This window comes from Equus caballus, chromosome 19, assembly GCF_041296265.1.
Source record: "Equus caballus isolate H_3958 breed thoroughbred chromosome 19, TB-T2T, whole genome shotgun sequence".
NCBI classification, from domain to species: Eukaryota; Metazoa; Chordata; class Mammalia; order Perissodactyla; family Equidae; genus Equus; species Equus caballus.
Window position 1 is genome coordinate 4,004,952 of NC_091702.1, and position 22,286 is coordinate 4,027,237.

The following is a 22,286-nucleotide window of genomic DNA, read 5'->3' on the forward strand; positions in this document are numbered from 1 at the left end:
TTCCTTTTTCTTGTGTACATTTTTTCAAATATATTTGAACTGAATTTGGGTTCTCATGAGAATAACTCATAGTAGAATACAGCAAAGTTTCTCAACCTTGGCACTATTGACATTTTGAGTCAGGTCATTTTTTGTTGTGGGGAACTGTCCTGTGCATTGTAGGATGTTTAACAGCATCCCTTGCCTCTGCCCAGTAGTCATCCATTTGCCTCTATCAGTAACATGCTGCTCCCCACTTATTACAGCTATAATTGTCTTTAGAAATTGCCAGATGTCCCCCCAGTGGAAAAATCACCCCAGATGAGAACCACTGGGATGCACTCACTTCAGAAAACTTCCCAGAACACCATTGCTATTTTCACTTTTCATTTCAGAAACTTTTAGTGGATTCCTGTTATCTGTAAGAGTCAAAATTTCTTAATAAGCTAGGTATTTCTGGTTCTTGGTTCAGTTTAGCAGATATTTGAGTGCTTGCTGGATAAATGCTGGTGAAGGGGCAAAAGCTAAAATATCTGACCAAATTAATTCTGACCTTTTTAGTTTATAATTCCCCCAACCATATAACTTCCTCTCTGACTCTTCTCCCACTTGAGGCAGGTGAACACACCTCACCTTTAACATTTGGTTGTGTTTTCCTATCTTTGCTTTTATTGGGTCCCTACTGGAAACTCCTTCTAGTCTTCCCATTACCTTGCTATTTCTTATTGATATTTCCAGGTTGAAGTTAAGCCTCGAGACCTCAATTAAGTTTTCCCTCATCACACCAATTCGTATTGATCATTCCTTTATTGAACTCTTAGAGTGGTTACTTATGTACCCATATTTTGGTGTTTCCTCATGTAAGATAATGTTTTTACTAACGTGTCTTATAGAGAAAAGAGTATTGCAAAAGGATATGTTTGACTTACATACCAACAAATCAGATAGGTTAGGTGAAATGGATAAATTCTTAGAAACACCTGTAGGCAGGGAGGAAGGCGTATCCTCTACCCTCTTGATCCTTCTGCCTGGGCTATGAATTAAATTCACATGAGACAGAATAACAGGAGAAAATCAAACAAAGCTTTATAACTGGTATACATAGGAGACACTCAGGAAAACTGAGCAACTCACCAAAATGGTGGAGGCTATCATCTTAAGTACCATCTTCAGCTAAAGACAAAGGAGGATGTTGGGGTGGGAGGAGTCACTTATGGGAAATTACCAGGAAAGCACAGTAAACAAGAGTAAGGTTATTATGCAGATTTAAGTCCCTGCCTTCCACATTGATGAGTTTCTAGAGATAAGGTCATCCACACTTCTTCCTGGTACAGAGAGGGAGATACCTTTCCAGATGGAGATTTCCCTTACAAATGTAAATATCTCTTGCAAAGGGTAAAATTCTACTTTTCAGAGCTTCTCTCATGTCTGCATTTTTTTAAAGTAATGGTCCCAAAATAATCCTCATGCCAGAGAGACACATTTTGGGGTGGCCAATTTTGATCCCCCACATACCCAACCTACCAAGACTGAATCATGAAAAAATAGAAAATCTGAACAGACCAATTACTAGTAAGGAGATTTAATCAGTAATCAAAAATCTCCCAACATAGCAAGGCCCAAGACCAGATGGCTTCACTGGTTAGTTCCACCAAACATTTACAGAAGAATTAACACTAGTCCTCGTCAAACTCTTCCAAAAAACTGAAGACAAGGGAACACTTCCAAACTCATTCTCTCAGGCTGGCGTTACCATGGTACCAAAGCCAAAGACACTGCTAGAAAACTATAGAACAGCATCTCTGATGAATAGTATGGCAAAGATCCTCAACAAAATACTAGCACACTGAATTTAATACCATATTAAAGGGTTATACACCACAACCAAGAGGGATTTATTCCTGGAATGCAAGGATGGTTCAATATGTAAAAATCAGTCAATGCATATACAACATTAACAGAATGAAGAACAAAACCACATGATCTCAGTTGATGCAGAAAAAGCATTTGACAAAATTGAACACTCTTTGATGATAAAAACACTCAAACTGAGAATAGAAGGAAAGTACCTGAACATAATAAATGCCATACTTGACCATAAAAAAGAATGAGCTCTTAGCATTTGCAAAACATGGATGAACTTCAAGAGTATTATGCCAATGAGGTGAAAGACACTTGAAAACTGCAAAACATTGCTGAAAGAAATTAAAGAGGACACAAATGGAAAGACATCTTGTGTTTGTGGATTGGAAGACTTACTATTGTTAAATGTCAATACTGCCCAAAGCTATCTACAGATTTAATGCAGTCTCTGTCAAAACCCCAATGACATTATTGCAGAAATAGAAAAATACATCCTAAAATTCATATGGATTCTGAAGGGATCCTGAGTAGCCGAAACAATCTTGGAAAAGAAGAAAAAGTTGGAGGTCTCACTTACTGATTTTAAAATTTACTGCAAAGCTACAGTAGTTGAAACTGTGGTATTGGCATAAAGTCAGGCATACAGACCAATGGAATAAAACAGCCCAGAAAGAAACCTTTGTTTCTTTGTAGCTGTACACATCCGTTTAGTATGTGAGCATAACTAGAGTTATGCTTTGTAAGTGGTGTTTTGGGTTTTTGTGTTTTTTTTGAGGAAGATTAGCCCTGAGCTAACATCTGCTGCAATCCTCCTCTTTTTGCTGAGGAAGGCTGGCCCTGAGCTAACATCCATGCCCTTCTTCCTGTACTTTATACGTGGCGTGCCTACCACAGCATGGCTTTTGCCAAGCGGTGCCGTGTCCACACCCGGGATCTGAACCGGCAAACCCCGGGCCACCGAGTAGCAGAACGTGCACACTTAACCGCTGCGCCACTGGGCCAGGCCCTCAAACGATTTTTGACAAGGGTATCAAGATCATTCAGTGGAAGAATGTCAATGCCTTTTCAACAAATGGTGCTGGGAAAATTTGATATCCACAAACAAAAGAATGAAGTTGGACCCTTACCTAACACCATGTACAAAAATTAACTCAAAATGGATCACAGACGTAAATGTAAGACCTAGAACAATAAAACTCTTAGAAGAAAACATAGGACAAAAGTTTCATGATTTTCAACTTGGCAGTGATTTCTTAGACATGACAGAGGCTTAGGTAACAAAAGAAAAAAATAGATAAATTGAACTACATCAAACTTTATAACTTATGTGCATCAAGGGACCCAATCAGCATAGTAAAAAGGCAGCCAATAGAATGGGAGAAAATATTTTTAAATCTGATAAGTGGTTAATATTCCAGAATATATAAAGAACTCCTACAACTAAACAACAACAAAACAAAAAACTCTATTTAAAAATGAGCAAAGGATTTGGATAGACATTTCTCCAAAGAAGATATACAAACAGCCAACAAGCATATGAAAACATGCTCAACATAACTAATCATTAAGGAAATGCAGATCAAAACAACAGATACCACCTCACACCCATTAGGATGACTACTAGAAAACCCAGAAAATAAGTATTGGTGAAAATGTGGAGAAATTAGTACCCTTGTGCACTATTGGTGAGAATGTAAAATGGTGCAGCCACTATGGAAAAAGATATGGTGGTTCCTCAAAAAATAAAAAAATAGAATTTCACTTCTGGTACCCAAAAGAATTGAAAGGGATTCAGAGATTTGTACACTTACGTTCATAGCAGCGTTATTCACAATAGCCAAAAGGTGGAAGCAACCCAAGTGTCCTTCAGTGGGTGAATGGACAAATAAAATGTGGTATATACATACAGTGGAATTTTATTCTGATTTAAGGAAGGAAGGAAATTATGGCATATGTTACAACATGGATGGACCCTGAGTACATAGTGCAAAGGCACAAGAAGGAATACTGTATGCTTGCACTTATATTAGGAACCTAGGATAGTGAAATTCATAGAAATAGAGAGTAGCTTGATGGTTGCTGGGAGAAGAGGGAAAGAGAAAGTTGTTTAATGGGTATAGTGTTTTCAGTTTTTCAGGATGAAAAGAGTTTTGGAGATTGGATGTACAACAGTGTGAATTTACTCAACACTACTTACCTGTATACTTAAAAATGGTTAAGATGGTAAATTTTACGTTATGGGGGGGTTAATTAAATATATTTTTTTTAATTTTTAAAAAATGGTTGAGAGTAAATTTCATGTATATTTTACCACAATTTAAAAGAAAAAAAAAACAGTACCAAATGCTGGTGAGGATGTGGAGCAGCAGGAACTCTCATTCATTGCCAGTGGGAATACAAAATGGTACAGCTACTTTGGAAGACAGTGTGGCAGTTTCTTACACAACTGAACATGCTCTTGCCATACGAGTCATTAATCACACTCTGGTGTTTATGCAGATGAATTTAAAACTTAGGTTCACGCAGAGCAGCTTTATTCATAATTGTCAAAACTTGAATCAACCAAGATGTTCTCTGGTAGGTGAATAAACAAACTGTGGTACATCCACACAATGGAGTATTATTCAGCACTGAGAAGAAATGAGCTGTTAAGCCATGAGAAGACATGGCTTAAATATACATTATTACATGAAACCTTAAATATATATTATTAAATGAAAGAAGCTAGTCTTTAAAAAAAAGGCTACTTACTATATGATTCCAACTGTATGACATCCTGGAAAAGGCGAAAGTGTAGAGACGTTGAAAAAGATGATTAGGGGGCCGGCCCCATAGCCGAATGGTTAAGTTCGCACACTCTGCTTTAGTGGCCCAGGGTTTCACCAGTTTGGATCCTGGGCGCAGAGGTGGCACCACTCATCGAGCCATGCTGAGGGAGCGTCCCACATAGCACAACCATAGGTACTCACAACTAGAATATACAACTGTGTACGGGGGGCTTTGGGGAGGAGAAGAGGAGGAAAGAGAAGAAGGTTGGCAACAGTTGATAGCTCAGGTGCCAATCATTTTTTAAAAAAAGAGTAGTTTCCAGGGGTTATAGGCAGAGTACAGAGGATTTTTAGGACAATGAAACTCATCTGTATGATACTGTAATGGTGGATACATTTGTCAAAACCCGTAGAATGTTACAACGCCAAGACTGAACCCTGAGGTAAACTCTGGACTTTGGGTGATAATGATGTGTCAGTGTAGGTTCATCACTTATAACAAATGTACTGCCCTGGTATGGGACGTTGATAGTGGGAGAGACGCGGGGAATACAGGGGAACTCTGTACTTTCTGTTCAATTTCGCTGTGAACTTAAAACTGCTCTAAAAAACAGTTAATTTTAAAAAAGGATATGTATGGTATGATATCATTCATGTAAAAAGCTGAAATAAAACTACTATAGATGTGTTGGTAACACAGTAAAAATACCCATGAGAATTAAAGAAATTCATAAAAATCATTGCTTCTGGGGAGGAAAAAAGGCAAAGGAGAGGAGATTTTAGCAGTATCTATAACACTTTGAAATTTTTTTTTTTTTCTTAAAGATTTTATTTTTTCCTTTTTCTCCCCAAAGCCCCCCAGTACATAGTTGTGTATTCTTCGTTGTGGGTTCTTCTAGTTGTGGCATGTGGGACGCTGCCTCAGCGTGGCTTGATGAGCAGTGCCATGTCCGCGCCCAGGATTCGAACTAACGAAACACTGGGCCGCCTGCAGCGGAGCGCGCCAACTTAACCACTCGGCCACGGGGCCAGCCCCTGCACTTTGAAATTTTTATTTCTTTAAAAAGTAAAGCAAATATGACAAAATAGTAACATTTATTAATACATGGGTTTCTGTTAGGATTTTCTATACTTTTTTGTGTATTTGGCATATTTCCTGGTTGAAAGTTTTTTTAAGTTCATTCTTGTATAAGTGGTTGATTTGGGGCTATATATGTTAAAATGTAGTCTACTCCATTGACTGCATTGATAGAGGGGAATCCTTTTGGCCAGTTTACACAAATTTAGTCACACTCTTGTCCTAGAAATACTACCCTCCAGTCAGAAATGGGACTCTGCCTGCAGAGTGGCTTAAGGGAACAAGGAAGGGCTAGAGAGTGGGTTTTGTTTGCATTTGGAGAAATCTTCACGTTTTGTAGATACCAGAGTTCACTTTTAGTTCTGTAACTTACTCAGGTAAAGTACTGTAGCGCCATAAATGAGATGTGGGTTAGAAACTGTCTTGAGTAGTATTTTTCAAGTTATTAAATGTCCATGGATGGGAATAAATGGTAACAGAAACAGACTAGAATTCATAGTAGATGGAAATATTGGAACCTTTGTTTTCATGAGGATGATTAGCCATATTAAATTACTTTACAAAATAAATATATATTCAGTAATGGTTCTCAGTCATCATCTTATTTGACCTTCCAGCACCATTTGACATAGTTAATTATGCTTCCTTGAAAAATAATTTTTTACTTGCTGTCAGATTCTCAGATTTTTGCTGCCTTCTGTTTCACTGACTGTTCCTTCTTAGTCTTCTGCCTCTTAATTTTGGAGTGCCTGAAGATGTACTCGCCCAATAACATAGCTGTCTCACTAAGAGTAAATGCCAAAATCTTTACAGCAGGCATCCATTTCCTCCTCCTCTTTGCTCCATTGCCTATCAGCCACCCTGGACTCCTTGCCTTTCCTTTTTTCTCTTATTTGGGCCCTTTTCACTTGTTAATCCCTCTGGCCTTGAATATATTCTGCCAAATACCACATGGCTTTCTCACACATCTTCTTAAGGTCTTTACTTAAAAATATCCCACTTCTTGGCTTTATATTTTTTCTCTAATATTTGTCACTGTCTAACATACCATGTATTTTATTTTTAGTTATTGTTTCTCCCCACACCAAAATGTAGATTCCATGAAGGCAGATATTTTTGTCCTTTTGTTCCCTGCTGTATCCTTAGCACAGAGAATAGTTTGTGGCACATGGTAGGTGTTAGTAAACATTTGTTGGGTGAATGAATGGCTTCCTATGTAGATGTACACATTCGTTTAGTATGTGAGCATAACTAGAGTTATGCTTTATAAGTGGTGTATTTTTTTTTTCTTTTTAGGAAGATTAGCCCTTAGCTAACTACTGCCAATCCTCCTCTTTTTGCTGAGAAAGACTGGCCCTGAGCTAACATCCATGCCTACCTTCCTCTACTTTATATGTGGGACGCCTACCACAGCATGGCTTTTGCCAAGCGGTGCCATGTCCCCACCCGGGATCTGAACTGGCGAACCCCAGGCCACTGAGAAGCGGAACGTGCGAACTTAACCGCTGCTATAAGTGGTGTTTTAATAAAGTAATTTGGTAATTTGCCTTTCAATGAAGATTTTTCTATTGCTAGTGTTGAAATATTTGAATATAAGTTCACAAAGAAAAATTAAAGAATATTTTGAAAATAAGTACTGAGGAAGAGTAGCTTGAAGAGAGATGTAACTGAAGTAGACCTAGGATAAAAAGTAGTGTGGTGTAGTATAAAAAACACTGGACTTGGGCCAGGATAATCTGAGCCTTACTATTCTTGGGGAAGTCACTGGGTGCTTTTCTCTATAAGGTGAGATAGTTTAAATGATTTCTACTCTTTCCAGTCACAGAATCCTATAACGTTATTTGTGTAGACTTTTCCATAACAAAACCGTGAATTTGAATTATGTTTATATAATACTTAAGGAAAAAAGTAATTAGTTTTTATCATCTGAGAATGTACCAGTTAAGCAGAGAAATCAGCTTTCTTCAGCAGTGATGTAAAAGCTTGGGTTCTGTTGACTTCCTTAATTTGGTTGAATCTCATTTCATTTCTTGTTCTCTATAATTTTTCCTAGTATCTTTCACGAGTTGCATTTTCTTCATCCTGTCATTCAGTCAGTTCCTGACATTTTATTTCTTCTATAAAATATTTAAACGTTTGAAGAGAAATGATCATTCTTGCTGGCGTTTCATCGATCCGTTATAATCCATTCATTGTAAAAGGGAAGGGAGAGGCCAACCCCGTGGCTGAGTGGTTAAGTTCAAGCTCCGCTTCGGCAGCCCAGGGTTTCGCCAGTTCGGATCCTGGGCACGGATGTGGCACTGCTCATCAGGCCATGTGGAGGAGGCATCCCACATGCCACAACTAGAAGGACCTGCAACTAAGATATACAGCTATGTACCGGGGGGATTTGGGGAGATAAAGCAGAAAAAAAAGAAAAAGAAAAAAAAAGATTGGCAACAGTTGTTAGCTCAGGTGCCAATCTTTAAAAAATAAGTAAATAAAAAATAAAATAAATAAATTAAGGTTGTTATATTGAAAAAAAGGGAAGGGAGTACCTTCCTTTTGCTCATAGATAACTTAAATATGTGTTTAATGTAGCATTTCTCTATGTGTTGTCCTTAATCCCTTTCCATAATTGATTCTGAAAGTTTACCTTGCAGCATTTCCCATCTCTGAGAGGGTTATATGTGTCTCCCCAAAACTATGGTCATTTCTTAATCTTTTTTCTTTCCTTACCAGATAGCTCATCAACACCACCAGAATTCATTTGTCTGGTAATTATCTCTGCTACCAAAACTAGCTATTGAAGGCTCAATGATTTCCATATTCTTTTAACATTGCGGCGTAATTTAAGGCAAAAAATGTGCAAAATGTGAAAACGCTGAGCAGCTATACCAGAGCTACAAAATAGCTCTTCAATTGTTTGCAGTTTTGAGCTATGTGTAGTAACTTGTACAAATGGCAATTAAACATTTTTGTGACACTGTTTTTTGGGGTTTTTTTTTTTCTTTTGCTGAAGAAGAGTCACCCTGAGCTAACATCTGTTGCCAATCTTCCTTTTTTTTTTTTTTTTCGCTTGAGGAATATTAGCCCTGAGCTTAATCTGTGCCAGTCTTCCTCTATTTTCTACGTGGGTCACCGCCACAGCATGCCTGACCGTGGTGTAGGTCTGCACCTAGGATCTGAACCTGCAAACCCAGGCCGCCAAAAGGGAGCACACCAAATTTAACCACTACACCACAGGGCCAGCCCCTGCAACATTCTTTCTTTGAAATTGATAAAATTGATAGAGTTTTTGAGGCAAAAAGATCTTAGAAATCTCTTGAATCCTCTCTCTTTACAGGTGAGGGAATTAATGCCCATAATTATGGTAGCTTGTCTAAGATTACATTAATTCAAGGTAGAGTTGGGACTGGTAGCCATATACTAGTAGAGTAGTATAGCCATATAGTAGTAACTCATCTTGGAAGGAGACATATGTATGTATGCATACATTTTCTCGTCTACCACATGTATACCTTTTGTACAAGATAGGTGACTATAGAAAACTCTGGAAATTCAACTTTTTCCTGTTTCTAACCTTTAACTTCTGGCTTTTCCAAATAGATGTGTGTAACTTTTGAATTTAATAATTTCCTTATTGTTTGAGTATTGAATAGATAGTGAAACTCTACTGTACTCCCATTCCTTGGAGTTAACAACTGTTAACAATTTCTTACATTTTTTTGACTTTTAAAATTATATTCATGTACTAATAAATTTTCTTTTTTTCTCAGAAGATTGGCCCTGAGCTAATATCTGTCGCCAATCTTCCCCATTTTTTTCTTTTCCTCCCCAAAACCCCCCAGTACGTAGTTGTATATCCTAGTTGTAGGTTCTTCTAGTTCTTGTATGTGGGATGCTCCCTCAGCATGGCTTTATGAGTGGTGCTAGGTCCACACTCAGGACCCGAACTGGCGAAGCCCAGGCCGCCGAAGCAGAGCCTACGAACTCAACCATTCGGCCACGGGCCAGCCCTAAATTAAGTTTCAATGCTTATAATTTAGATGTGGATCATTTTAAAGTATGGTATCTATAGACTAGAATTAATTCGTAAAACTGCTGCAATAGTTTCCAAGGTTAAATCTGGTCTCCTACCCTGAATTTACTTTCAAACTCCTCTTACATTCATTCTCCATTAATTTTTTTTACTTGTGAGAGATAAGAACATGATTCTGTTTATGAAGACTTTTGCCCATCACTAGTAGTGCTAATTAGAACTTTTTTTACTACTACTATTAATAAATACTATGTCTGAGAAATAAGTCCACAGTTTAAGTAAGCTTTTAAAATTTTCATTTTATTGTCATAAATGCAGACTTGGAATTTATTTGCTAATCATCTGCAAATTGCCTGTAATGTACCATTATATACTGTTTGGCAAAGGCATGAATAAGCACCATGACTGCTGCTGCTAGAGATCTGCAAGTAGAGACAAAAGGAGGGAGAAATAGGAAAGGAATGGGAAAACAGATTTCTGTGGTTATGTGTTCTTAGCTTTTGGTTTACCATATAAATTGGGTTGAACAACTATTGTACCAAGTATGTTTAGGATGTGATGATCATTTGGGTTGAAAACACCAGTAACTCCCTTTTCTCTGAAATGTTGTACAGGTTAGCTTTTCATGACGTGATTGATTTGGCTCCTTGCCTACCTTTCCGTTCCTGGCTTCTGATCTTCTTCAATAGGTTCTGCACGTGCCATCTTTTATAATCCTCTATTTTGTGTACGTGATATTTTCTACCTGGAATGCCTGTCTCTAAGTGAATTTCCATTGAGTCTTAAAGATTTAGCTTATATTTTATCTGTATTACTTTGTCTACTGTCAACAGTGGTGTGCACATTGTAACACATTACATTTATTAAATGAGGAAAATCAAGTATCATGTTTAGAATGGTGTTTTGCACCCAATGTTTGCTAAATGTTATACCTTATTCCTATTTTATTAAATTATATTTCTCTGTCATAAGAGTACTGCCTCCTTAAGGCTATGGATATGCTATGTATGGTCCATCTTTGTATTTCTAGTGCTTGGCAAATAGGTGATTAATAAATATTTGAATGATTGAGTGAATGCTTTCCAACAGACTCTAAATAGTAAGACAATAGTAATTCATGTTGTGGGGGGACAGGTATGTGTATGTATATATAACTTTTTTAAGTACTTTATTGAGATATAGTTTACCTTGCATAAAACTCACCCATTTGAAGTGTACAATTCAATGATTTTTAGTAAATTTTCAGTGTTGTGCAACTGTTACCACAATCCAGTTTTAGAATATATCCCATCACCCCACAAAATGTCTCATGCCTGATTAATTTCTAAACTTTTTTTTCTCTTCTGTTTTTTGTGCTGCTACCTAAATATTAATGTTCCTAAGGTCTGAATAACAGTCAGGCTGAATGAAATAAAATCAAAGCATTATGTTTCTTATCCTTTGTATGACTAACTTTCGAAGAATTTTCTTGAAATATTTTTCTCTAATGAAATGATTTACTAGTCTAAACTCTAACTTTTTACTCAAGAAAATTTAAAACATTCAAATTTCATATAGTATATTATTACATCATCGTATCTTAATAGTTTTTAGAGTTTTAAAGAAAAACTATACATTGGTAAAAAGTGACTTAGAAATTAAGTAGCCACTAATTAGAAATGAAGTAGCCATAAATAGGAAAGAAAGTATTAAACCCTACCCTCCATGAGAATAAAGTGTTTAATCCCTAGAACCTAGCGAGTAAGGAACACATAGTAATTATTTGTTAAATAAAAACCGAATCTCTTTTAGATAGAAATAGCATTCTGTATTCTGTAAGATTCACTTCCGTCAATTTTTTGACAATTTCTTGTCCCCTTTTCCCTGAATTTAGAAACTTTAACTGCATTACAGGAAAAGAAATAGAAAAATTTGGGTGAAGTTTCTACTCTCTGCTCAGTCCCTTTCTCTGCCTCTCTTCCCACCCCAACCCCCTATTTACAGCTTTTGTCCTTTAGATAGCTCTTTGGCCTATAAATAAGCCTGTAGCCAGTTTGGCAGCCTTTTGGAATTCTAATTGACAGTTTACTGCATCGCTGTAAGTCATGTGAATTCACAACTATTAGATTTGTATGTAGTATATAAAAACACTGCTCTTGAAGATAAGAAAGACTTAGAAAAAGAAACCTTATTACTTCTTTCACGGGACCCCAGAGAAGTAAAAGTCCTTGGTTTGAGATGGGGTTGTGACTTGAAAATGTCTAAATATCTAATACCACTTTTAAGGCATTTATTTTTTACAATAAAAAACATGGGTAAGTGCTGCCAGGTTGGTGCATAGGATATCTTTCTACTAATTCATTGTCTTCTCTTTACCTTGGAGGTAATAGCTTTTTCTCAAGAGAAGAAAACCCTTTCTTGCTTTCTTGCTCTGTAATGGATTGTCAGATCTCTCATTTTGCAAATAAGTTTCTGTGAGTAATAACAGCCCAAGGCTTATGTCACAACTACAGTGTTAAAATGGTTTGATAAATTTTTTGTTAATACTTCCAAATTATCAGAAACTCCAAATTTAATAAATAAGATATACAGTCATGCATCACTTAATGATGGGGATAGATTCTAAGAAATGGGTTGTCAGGTGATTTTGTGCTTGTGCAAACGTCATAGAGTGGACTAGATGACATAGCATGCTACACACCTAGGCTGGGACCACTATCATGTATGCAGTCCGTTGTTGACTGAAACGTCATTGTGCAGCACGACTGTGCTGTAATGGTAATAAAATATTTGTGCAAATATGCAGTAGTTGTTTTGGACTTATTTAATAGTTTGCTTTATTGAAAAGAAGTTAATCAAAGCCCATTAGACTTTATCCTGCTTCTTTAGATGGAGTAGTTACTAGTAAAAACTTTCCTTAGGCTAAAAATGTTTCTGGCCCTCAGAAATCTACCTTTTATTGAAATCTTCTAAGTAGTACGATTTTACAGATTTTAGTTTCTGTGTGAGGCATAAGACATAGTTTTTTATTGTTTACTGTTTTCATATTGTGATATAATGCAGAGCCCGTTGTCTTGATAACAGGACTTTTGCTTTAATGTGAACCATGGGCTCTAAAATTGGCTTAAACTCTATTTGACTTTAAGACTTGTGGGAGACAATATAGCTTAGTAGTTAGTTGGCTTTGTATGAAGCTGAATTCTAATCCCACCTATTCTACTTATAGCTATGTGGTCTTGGCCAAGTAATTTAACTTCGTTAAGTCTCAGTTTATTGGTAAAAAGAAAGAAATGTTTCTTCTTAACCTCTTAAGGCTATAATGATTAAATGATAGTGAATGTTGCAACTCTTACTGTAGTACTTAGCTAATTATTTTTATTCATTTTGCAGCCTAATTATTATTTTTTTAATTGAGTTTTGGTATTTTTAAAATCCATATGTGTACCAAAGCTCAAATTAAAGCTTCAAACGAAGCTTCACCTAAACAAAGATAGAAAAAATTGGTTTGGTCAAAAATTGAGGTAAAGTTTTCTGCACATGTAAGATTAGCCAATACATTTTGAGAAGAAATAGTACTTATTTTTTATGTTATTACTTATATGTAGAGCTTATATTCTAGTGGGAGAGGGAGCAGACCAATAAGCAAATAAAGTTATATATGCTGTGTTTGAAAGTGATAAGTAGTATGGAGAAAAGTAAGGCAGAGCGGAGGAATAGAGAGCACACGGATGGAGAGTTGCTGGCTGGTTAGGGAGGGAAGACCTTGGAGGTCTTGCATGGAGGTGACAGCTGAAAGGCTCAAAGACAAGAGAGTGAACGCCAGCTAGGGAAGGGCACCGCACCCTGAGGGAATAGCAGTAGCAGTAATACTAGCAGCCAGCACGTGCCAGGAACTGTCTAAGCAGTTTACGTATATTACTTTATTTAACCCTTACAGTAATCCTATGAAGTAGCTATTTTTACTATCCTCATTTTATGGGAAACTGAGGCATGGAGAGCTCGTAAGTAGTAAGGCTGAAAACTGAACCCAAAGAGTTTGGCTCTGGAGTTGTCTTAGGAATTGCTATATAGTATATTAGTGAAGGCCTTGAAAAGAGAGAATTTCCAATGTGTTGGAGGAATAGCAAAGTTAGGATACAGCAAAATGAATGAAGAGAATGATAGGAGCTGAGATCCGGGAGGTGGTAATTGGGGAGGGGATGAACTGGAAAGATTTGAGTGGACTTAAGCCATTTTAAGGACTGAGCTTTTACTCCAAGGTGGAGAGCCATTGGATGGTTTTGAACAGACAAGTAACATGATCTGACTGACTTTTTAGAAAGGAATTCTTTATTGAGTCCTTCCTCCAAATCTCTTGGTAGAATTCAGGAGGGCCTGGGAACTTAAAAGAGAAATTACATCTTTGTCGTCACCAGCTTCTAACTGAAACAGTATTTCTTTCACTTAATGATGTAGCCAGTAAGCCTCAGTAGTTATTAAAGTTACCTATGTGACTTTGTCACCACCAGTGACAATCACATTGTTGTTGCTGTTGCAAGATACCCTGAAATACCATTTATGGTCATCATTACTTTGGAATTATAGTAATTATTAGATCCACTGCTAGATCCTATTTAATGTGATAATGAAGCACATATATTACTATTTGTTTTTTCCTATTTATATGTTTTTGACAACAATATGTCAATATAATTGACTTTTTTTGGTAATCTTATGTATTTCTTTTGTATATTTAAAAATACTACCTGAGGGGCCGGCCTGGTGGCGCAGCAGTTAAGTGCTCACGTTCCTCTTCTCGGCAGCCCGGGGTTCACTGGTACCGATCCTGGGTACAGACATGGCATGGCTTGGCAAGCCATGCTGTGGCAGGCGTCCCACATACAAAGTAGAGAAAAATGGGCATGGATGTTAACTCAGGACTAATCTTCCTTAAAAAAATAAATAAATAAAAATGCTATCTGAGAGGGTGTTCATCGATTTCACCAGGCTGCCGAAGGAGTCTATGGCACGCAAAAATTAAGATTCCCTGTGATGATTGCTTTGGTTGCTGTGATAAGAATGGACCGGGGAGGAAGTTAGAGGGCAAGAGTAGAAGGAAGGATCCAGTTAGGAAGCTTTTGCAATAATCTAGGTGAGAGAGAATGGTGAGTTGGACCAGAGTAGTGGCAGAGGAGGTAGTGATATGTAGTTGGATTTGGGGTAAGTTTTGAAGGTTGAACCAAGAGGATTTATTAACAGATTCAATGTGTAATGTGAGAGAAAAAGAATCAGGGATGGCTTCAACATTTTTGATCTGTGCAGCTGGAAGGATGGAGTTGCCATATGCTGAAAATCTCTTTGAAATTATTAATAGATACATAATATTGGATATATCATAAAATTTTTAAACAGTAACATAAGACTTATAAAAATACAAAAGTACAAAGAATAAAAGAAACCATAATCTCACCCCGCATATGAACCATATGAGTTGGGATAGAGTACATATGTTAAAGATCAAAAGTTCAGTTTGGATATAAGTTTGAGATATTTGTTAGACATCTGAGTGTTTCTTTGTGACTTACTATTTCCATTTAATATGTCTTGGCATATGCAGTCATTAGAAAGAATGAGGCAGGAGCCAGCCCAGTGGTGCAGTGGTTAAGTTCGCATGTTCCGCTTCTCCAAGGCCCAGGGTTTGCTGGTTCGGATCCCGAGTGTGGACATGGCACCACTTGGCAAAAAGCCATGCTGTGGTAGGCATCTCACACATAAAGTAGAGGAAGATGGGCATGGATGTTAGCTCAGGGCCAGTCTTCCTCAGCAAAAAGAGGAGGATTGGCAGTAGTTAGCTCAGGGCTAATCTTCCTCAAAAAAAAAAAAAAGAAAGAATGAGGCAAACTATACATAGAAAGAGCTTGAACTTGTATTGTTTCTAAACTTTTGAATGTTTTACAGTTGACCATATATCCATGTGTTAGGTAACTTCAAAATGAGAAGAAAACATTACAAAATGAGAGAATGGTTATAGTACATGATAGAAGAATTATGTGGTCATTAGAAAGAATTAAATAGGTCTGTATATACTACCATGGAAGATCTCTAAGATCTATAAATAAACAAAAATAGGGTGAAGAACAGAATAAATAGATAAGTGTGTCAGAATCATAGTAAATCTAATGGGTTTGCCTTTAGAGAAAGAGACAGTGGATGGGCAGGAAGGTTCCCCCCTCCCTTTTTTTAAAGCAGTTGAATTTTGTAACCTTGTTACATGTATTACTTTTTAAAATGTCATGGTTCATATAGGGGATGAGATTATGAGTTCTTTTCTTCTTTGTTACCTTTGTATTGTTATAAATCTTATGTTACTATTGTAAAATTTATGATATATCCAATATTACAGATCTATTAATGATTTCATAGAGAATTTCAGTATTTGAGAATATAAATGTGAAATGAAGATAGAAAATCATCTATATAATATAATATGATCTTTAATGAGTAAAGTATGACTTTAGATATGACTAGAAGAAAAGATTGAGGGATGTATATCAAAATATTAATAGTGATTTTCTCTGGGTGACGTAATTTGAGGTGATTTTTTACAGTGTTTTTCTTTAATTTCTTGTAGACTATGAGACGGCAACGAAACGAAGTTGTAGTGGAATTAAGGAAGGTGAGTCTGATTAATATGATGAATATTGGGTACTTCTAAGCATAATTCTAACATTACAGCATATACGGAAAATATCAAATGTATATTAATCTCAAGGACTTAGCATTTTTCTTTTGAAAACTGGAATATTTTCACTAAATTTGGCATGCTGTTGAAATTGGAAAGATACATCTTGTCCACTATCCAAAAGTAGAGATAAACAAGTTATCAGATGGTTTTTTTCCTTCTATAATTTTTAAATGATTTATATAAAGTGTAAGTCATAGGTATACAGTTATACTAAATAGTCCTGCTATGTACAGTTACGCCCTGAAAAGAACTGAAAAGAGTATATTTTTAAATTTGTCCTAAACATTTTAAATGAAATTCCAGCTACCCTTGACTTTGTAACACTTTTTTGGTTTTGTCTCATTTTGAACTGCCCAACTTTTGCTTTGACTTTGTTTTTAGGGATAAAGAGAAGCTTCCAATGATGTATAAAATAGTTTAGTACTTTTCAATAAATATGTATGTTTGGTCCTGGCTTAAACTTGTACACTATCTTTTTTAATCAAATTTTTTTGTTTTTTAGTTTGTTTATGCATAGTTCACGGTTCGCTAAGAATGTAACATTTGCGGGTTTGGAGCTCAGATTAGTGTTGCTTAAGTGTTTAATTCACAATTTGGTTTAATTTTCTAAACTTGTGTTTTACTTTTAAAAGGCACTTCATATTTCACTTTGTAGGCACAGGCTTGCCTAACGTTTGTATGAAAGTATTTAGCTTTTTTATTTAACTAAAGTTCTTTTTCTGGTCTTTTTTTAAAGAATAAAAGAGATGAACACCTCTTAAAGAGAAGGAATGTACCACATGAAGACGTCTGTGAAGACTCTGATATAGATGGCGATTATAGAGTGGTAAGTTATTGTTATTCGGGTAACTTAAAATTACCAGTGAAAGAATTTACATAAATAGAGAATTTCAAGGGGACTTTTTAACTTAGTTTTCTCTTTACCTTTTTTCCCAGCAAAATACCTCTCTAGAAGCTATTGTTCAAGTAAGTTGAGGGTTTTTTTGTCTCTTCATTTTTATTTTTTGGACTTAACAACTAATTATTGTGTATCTACATCAAACATTATTTTATTTTTTTATAGAATGCTTCAAGTGATAACCAAGGAATTCAATTAAGTGCAGTTCAGGCTGCTAGGTAAGTTAAACTTTGAGGACATATTTAAATTTTATAACTTACACAGGAGTTCTCTTTCGGGTTTTCACTATATAGTAGTTGTGTCAGTCATTCAACTTTGATGACAGACAATAAAGAATAGTCATAGACCAACTGCATTTATCTTAAAAGTTGTCCTCTGATTTAGAGTATTAAAACTGGTAGCAATTTTCTAAACTCACAAATACACTGAAGCTTTAGTGTGCAAAACATGTACAGATGCTTGAGAAAAGTTGATTTGACAGGTTATTGCCATAGACCAATAGAAAAACATTTATAAAGCTTTACTTTTTACTGATTAATAGGTTTCATTTTATAAGAGGTCAGATTCTTCAGATCCTGCCCAAGTAGTTAATTCTTCTCAACGATCCTCATATTGATAAAATAATAATAAAGTTAGAAGCTTACTATAGCAGTATACAGGCAAGTAGACATTAAGATTTAGGGCTACAAAGGCTCCAGTCTGTTTCCAGATAGTATTGAATACTAAGTTGTTTTGCATATTTCTATTGTGAAACCTATACTCTCATGTTCTAAGGGAAAAAGCAGAAAAACTTATTACTGAGACCTTTGTATTAATAAATAGATTGGGGAAGACATGGTGTATTGCAGTACAATATAATGGTTGCTTCTGTATATTTATCAATATAAGAATAACACTCTGTGTTGTGATTATCAACAAGAAAAAGATACTTAAGCAAGAAATTGATGCTAGTTGTAGAATTTCAAATTGGAAGAAGATTCACAGGCCCATCCAATATCTTATCCAGTGTATGAATCCCTTTTATATTTATTAGACTTCCTACTTTTGTGTATTCACCTTAAATAACCTAGAACAGATAGGGAAATTACGGAATTACAATGTTGCCCATTACAGGTTAAAAAAAAACTTTACAAAGGACTTTGTTACATAGAAAGAAAATCACAAAAGTATTCACATCTCAAAGTGGCAAATTAATGTTTATAGGAAGAATGATTAAGAAATTGATACATTAAACTTACTATTGTCACAGTTGATTATTTGATAGTTTTGGAGCAGCTCTTCTCAACATGAATTCTGTAAGATAGTTAAAGCCCTAAGGCTGGGGTTCTCAACTATGGTCTGTGGCTCTCTTGGAGATCCTGAGACAACTTCAGCAGGGATATACTTGGATCAAACCTATTTTCACAATAATTCTAAGACTGTATTTGCCTTTTCTCACTGTGTTAACATTTACATTTATGTTGCAAAAACGGCTGTGGGTAAAACTGCTGGCACTTTAGCACAAATCAAGACAGTGGCGCCAAACTGATTTTATATTATATTTTGTAGATATTGTATGCACTCAAAGAAAAAAAGGCCATTTCTCTTTAAGAATGTCCTAAAAAAATTTTCTTCTATTACATCTGAAACCTTGATTCAGAAAGACTGGGTTATTTCCTACTTTGTGCTAAGAATGTGTCATGTGTTACGGAAAATACTGTGAAAAAGCATGTGGTATAATTCTTGCTCTTTAGGTTTCAGATTCGATTTAGAACCTAATTGGAAGGGTGAAACTATGTAAAAAACAGTGATACTCGACAGCTGTGTAAATCCTCTTGGAATTCAGAGAGGGTATTGTGAAAACAGAACTTGATGTAGACTTTGACTAGATAGAGTTTGCATAGACAGAAAGAATAGGATGTGAAGGGCCTGGAAATGAGGTTGAAATGGTGGGACAGGCGACTGACCTATTGTTGAGTTAACAGAGAATAAGATTAGTTAGGTATCATGGAGCCACCTTGTGGAGTGGTTTAAAGCTAGGTCAAGGAGTTTACATTGATAGAGAAGTAAGCAGCCGTCACTTGGTTTAGATAGGGGGATGATCTGATTGGGCTTTCTAAAACATTGTCTTTATGTAGTAATGCAGGTGATTCAAATGGGTGAAGATTTGTGTCAGGCCACCTGCAGTGTTCCACGTGTGCAAATGGGCGCTGGGTATTGCTGCTTTACCCTCTGAGCTCCATGAGACCAAGGATGTGCCTGTCTTTTATATTAATATCTCAAACATCTCTTTGAGTATTTTCCTGTGTATTGCTGTGCTTATTCTGTTTCACGTTAGTCACTGAGATGAGAATGTTGGTGAGCTTTCATTTGGTGTTTTGAGTAGTATGAAGAATTGGACACTAGTATCAGCTATAAGGATGTACCAGAAGCCTACCTGGCTTTGTCCTTTGACTCTGTTGTGACCTAGTATGAATAATTTGGGGTATTTTGGTGACCTCTTAACTCCTTTCTTAGTAGGGTAAATACCATGTTGAAGGAGTCTGCCCAGTTTTCTTCTCTAACCTAAAAATTAAGTCCAAAGGTAAAATATATAAAATATTTAGTTGTCTTTTTATAAGTCACAACTGGGACTTTATCAAAGGAATAATGTTACTGTACTAATTTAAAAAGTGGTAAAGTGGTTCATGTCTGCCATTTTTTCCTAATTATTAATAATCAGTAAATTTATAAATCAGTTTTTTTGGGAATAGAGAAAAGTTTGCATTATATAAACTTAAAAAGTAAATTTTAGAGGCTGGCCCAGTGGTGCAGCAGTTTAGTGTACACATTCCACTTTGGCAGCCTGGAGTTCACCAGTTCGGATCCCAGGTGTGGACATGGCACCGCTTGGCAAGCCATGCTGTGGCAGGTGTCCCACATATAAAGTGGAGGAAGATAGGCATGGATGTTAGCTCAGGGCTAGCCTTCCTCAGCAAAAAGAGGCAGATTGGCAGCAGATGTTAGCTCAGGGCTAATCTTCCTTAAAAAAAAAAAAAAAGTAAATTTCAGAGACAGTACTTGTGCCAAATACTCAGATTGATTGTAATTGCTGTATCAAATATGAATCGAATTATAATATGTCTTTAAGTTTCATAAGGGAGGGTTATGTGTGTGTGTGTGTGTATATATATATATGTATATATCTCTCTTTTAGGAAGCTTCTGTCCAGTGATCGAAATCCACCAATTGATGACTTAATAAAATCTGGAATATTGCCTATTTTAGTCCACTGTCTTGAAAGAGATGACAAGTAAGTACATGATTTTAAGAAATAATTTAGGATGTATCCTTTGCAGAAGACACAATTTTCTAGTAGTTAATTTGATCTTTAAAGAAAAGAGAAAAGGGCTTATGAGATGGAGTTGAAAAGCCAAAGTGAAAAAATAATGCAAGGTGTGTTTATACTAAGAGATGAAGATGAAGGCCGAGGAAGGACTTAAGCATGATACATTTAACCTTTAAGCTTGGGAAATTGGCAAAAAACTAGTTTGGCTGGATAGCTACTTGAGAAGACTCAAGTTGGGGTAGTAATGTGCAGGTATCTTAATAAAGAGTTCTTACTGAAAATAAGAAGGACACCAGAGGGGGTTGTATGCTTTTTATGCCTAGAGAGTTTTTAAAGTCATTGGAGGTTAAAAAAAAAAAAAGTGCTGGATACCTAGATACCTTCTGAAACAAAATATTTAGTACTGTGAAAATGCTAGAGTAGAGGAATGGTTGGTAGGTATTTGGGCCACTGTAAAAATCCCTACTGTTTAAAACTCTTGGTTTTGCAGTCCTTCTTTACAGTTTGAAGCTGCGTGGGCTTTGACAAACATTGCGTCTGGAACCTCTGAACAAACTCAAGCAGTAGTTCAGTCCAGTAAGTTGGTTATTAACAGACAAAACTGTGATTTTTAATAAAGAAGTTGGTAAAAGATAAAGTGATTCTCCTAAAAGGATAAAACTATTTATGTTATAAAATAATAGTTATCCAGTAACACGTAGGCCAACTTAAGTATGTTACTTTGATCATGTAACTGACATTTTCTATTTCCAAACACTCATTTGATTCCTTTCTAAATCTGAGAACATTTCCTAATTGTAGTAGCAGATCACATTATTGTACTTATACTTTATTTATAGGATGCTGTAGAAATAAGGGTGTTTTTCCCATTGCTACACTGCCTCTTGCCCTCTCTCAATGAGATTTCCATCATATGTTTTAGAGAAATCTTCCTTTATAAAGTGCTCCTATTGAAAGAATGGCTTTTAGGGTTTTTTTTTTTCAGTTTATTATAATAGGATTGTTTTTCTTTTTATGTTCAAGAGATGTAAGTGGGAAATTACTATTAGGAGTAATAACTGGAGTGTATTGTTTTCTTGAATACTATTTGATTCTTCTACCAAACAAATTGATCATTTTAAAGAAGGTACTTTTAAAATCCTCTTCAAGTGTGTAAGAAGTATACTCGTCTAAGCTTGTTAAAATCTTTTTTTTAACTTACTTTTTTCAGTTCAGTGTACATCATTATATTTCAGTTTCTGTGTAGATTACATCATGTTCACCACCCAAAGACTAATTATAATCCATCAGCATACACATGTGCCTAGTTACCTTTTTACCCCTCCTCCCTCCACACTTCCCCTCTTGTAACCACCAATCCAATCTCTCTTTCTGTGTTTGTTATTTTTATTTTCTGTTTATGAGTGAGATCGTACGGTATTTGACTTCTCCCTTTCAGTTGTTTCACTTAGCATAATACCTTCAAGGTCTGTCGATGTTTTCTCAAATGGCCAGAGTTCATCTTTTTTTATGGCTGAGTAGTATTCCATTGTGTATATATACCATGTCTTTTTCATCCATTCATCCCTTGATGGGTGTCTAGGTTGCTTCCAAGTCTTGGCTATTGTGAATAATGTGGCAGTGAGCATGGGGGTGCTTATATCTTTACACATTCATGTTTTCATGGTCT

At 36.0% G+C, this 22,286-nt stretch overlaps 1 protein-coding gene across 1 annotated transcript in view; it reads left to right on the forward strand.

The window, feature by feature from the left end:
• KPNA4 (karyopherin subunit alpha 4) overlaps positions 1–22,286 on the forward strand; it is a 61,812-nt gene that overhangs the window by 12,732 nt on the left and 26,794 nt on the right. The window contains exons 2-7 of the mRNA XM_023623208.2: positions 16,299–16,343; positions 17,149–17,238; positions 17,349–17,378; positions 17,476–17,528; positions 20,486–20,581; positions 21,108–21,193. Of these exons, the coding sequence (XP_023478976.1) occupies positions 16,299–16,343; positions 17,149–17,238; positions 17,349–17,378; positions 17,476–17,528; positions 20,486–20,581; positions 21,108–21,193 (400 nt within the window). The remainder of the gene's footprint in view (positions 1–16,298; positions 16,344–17,148; positions 17,239–17,348; positions 17,379–17,475; positions 17,529–20,485; positions 20,582–21,107; positions 21,194–22,286) is intronic.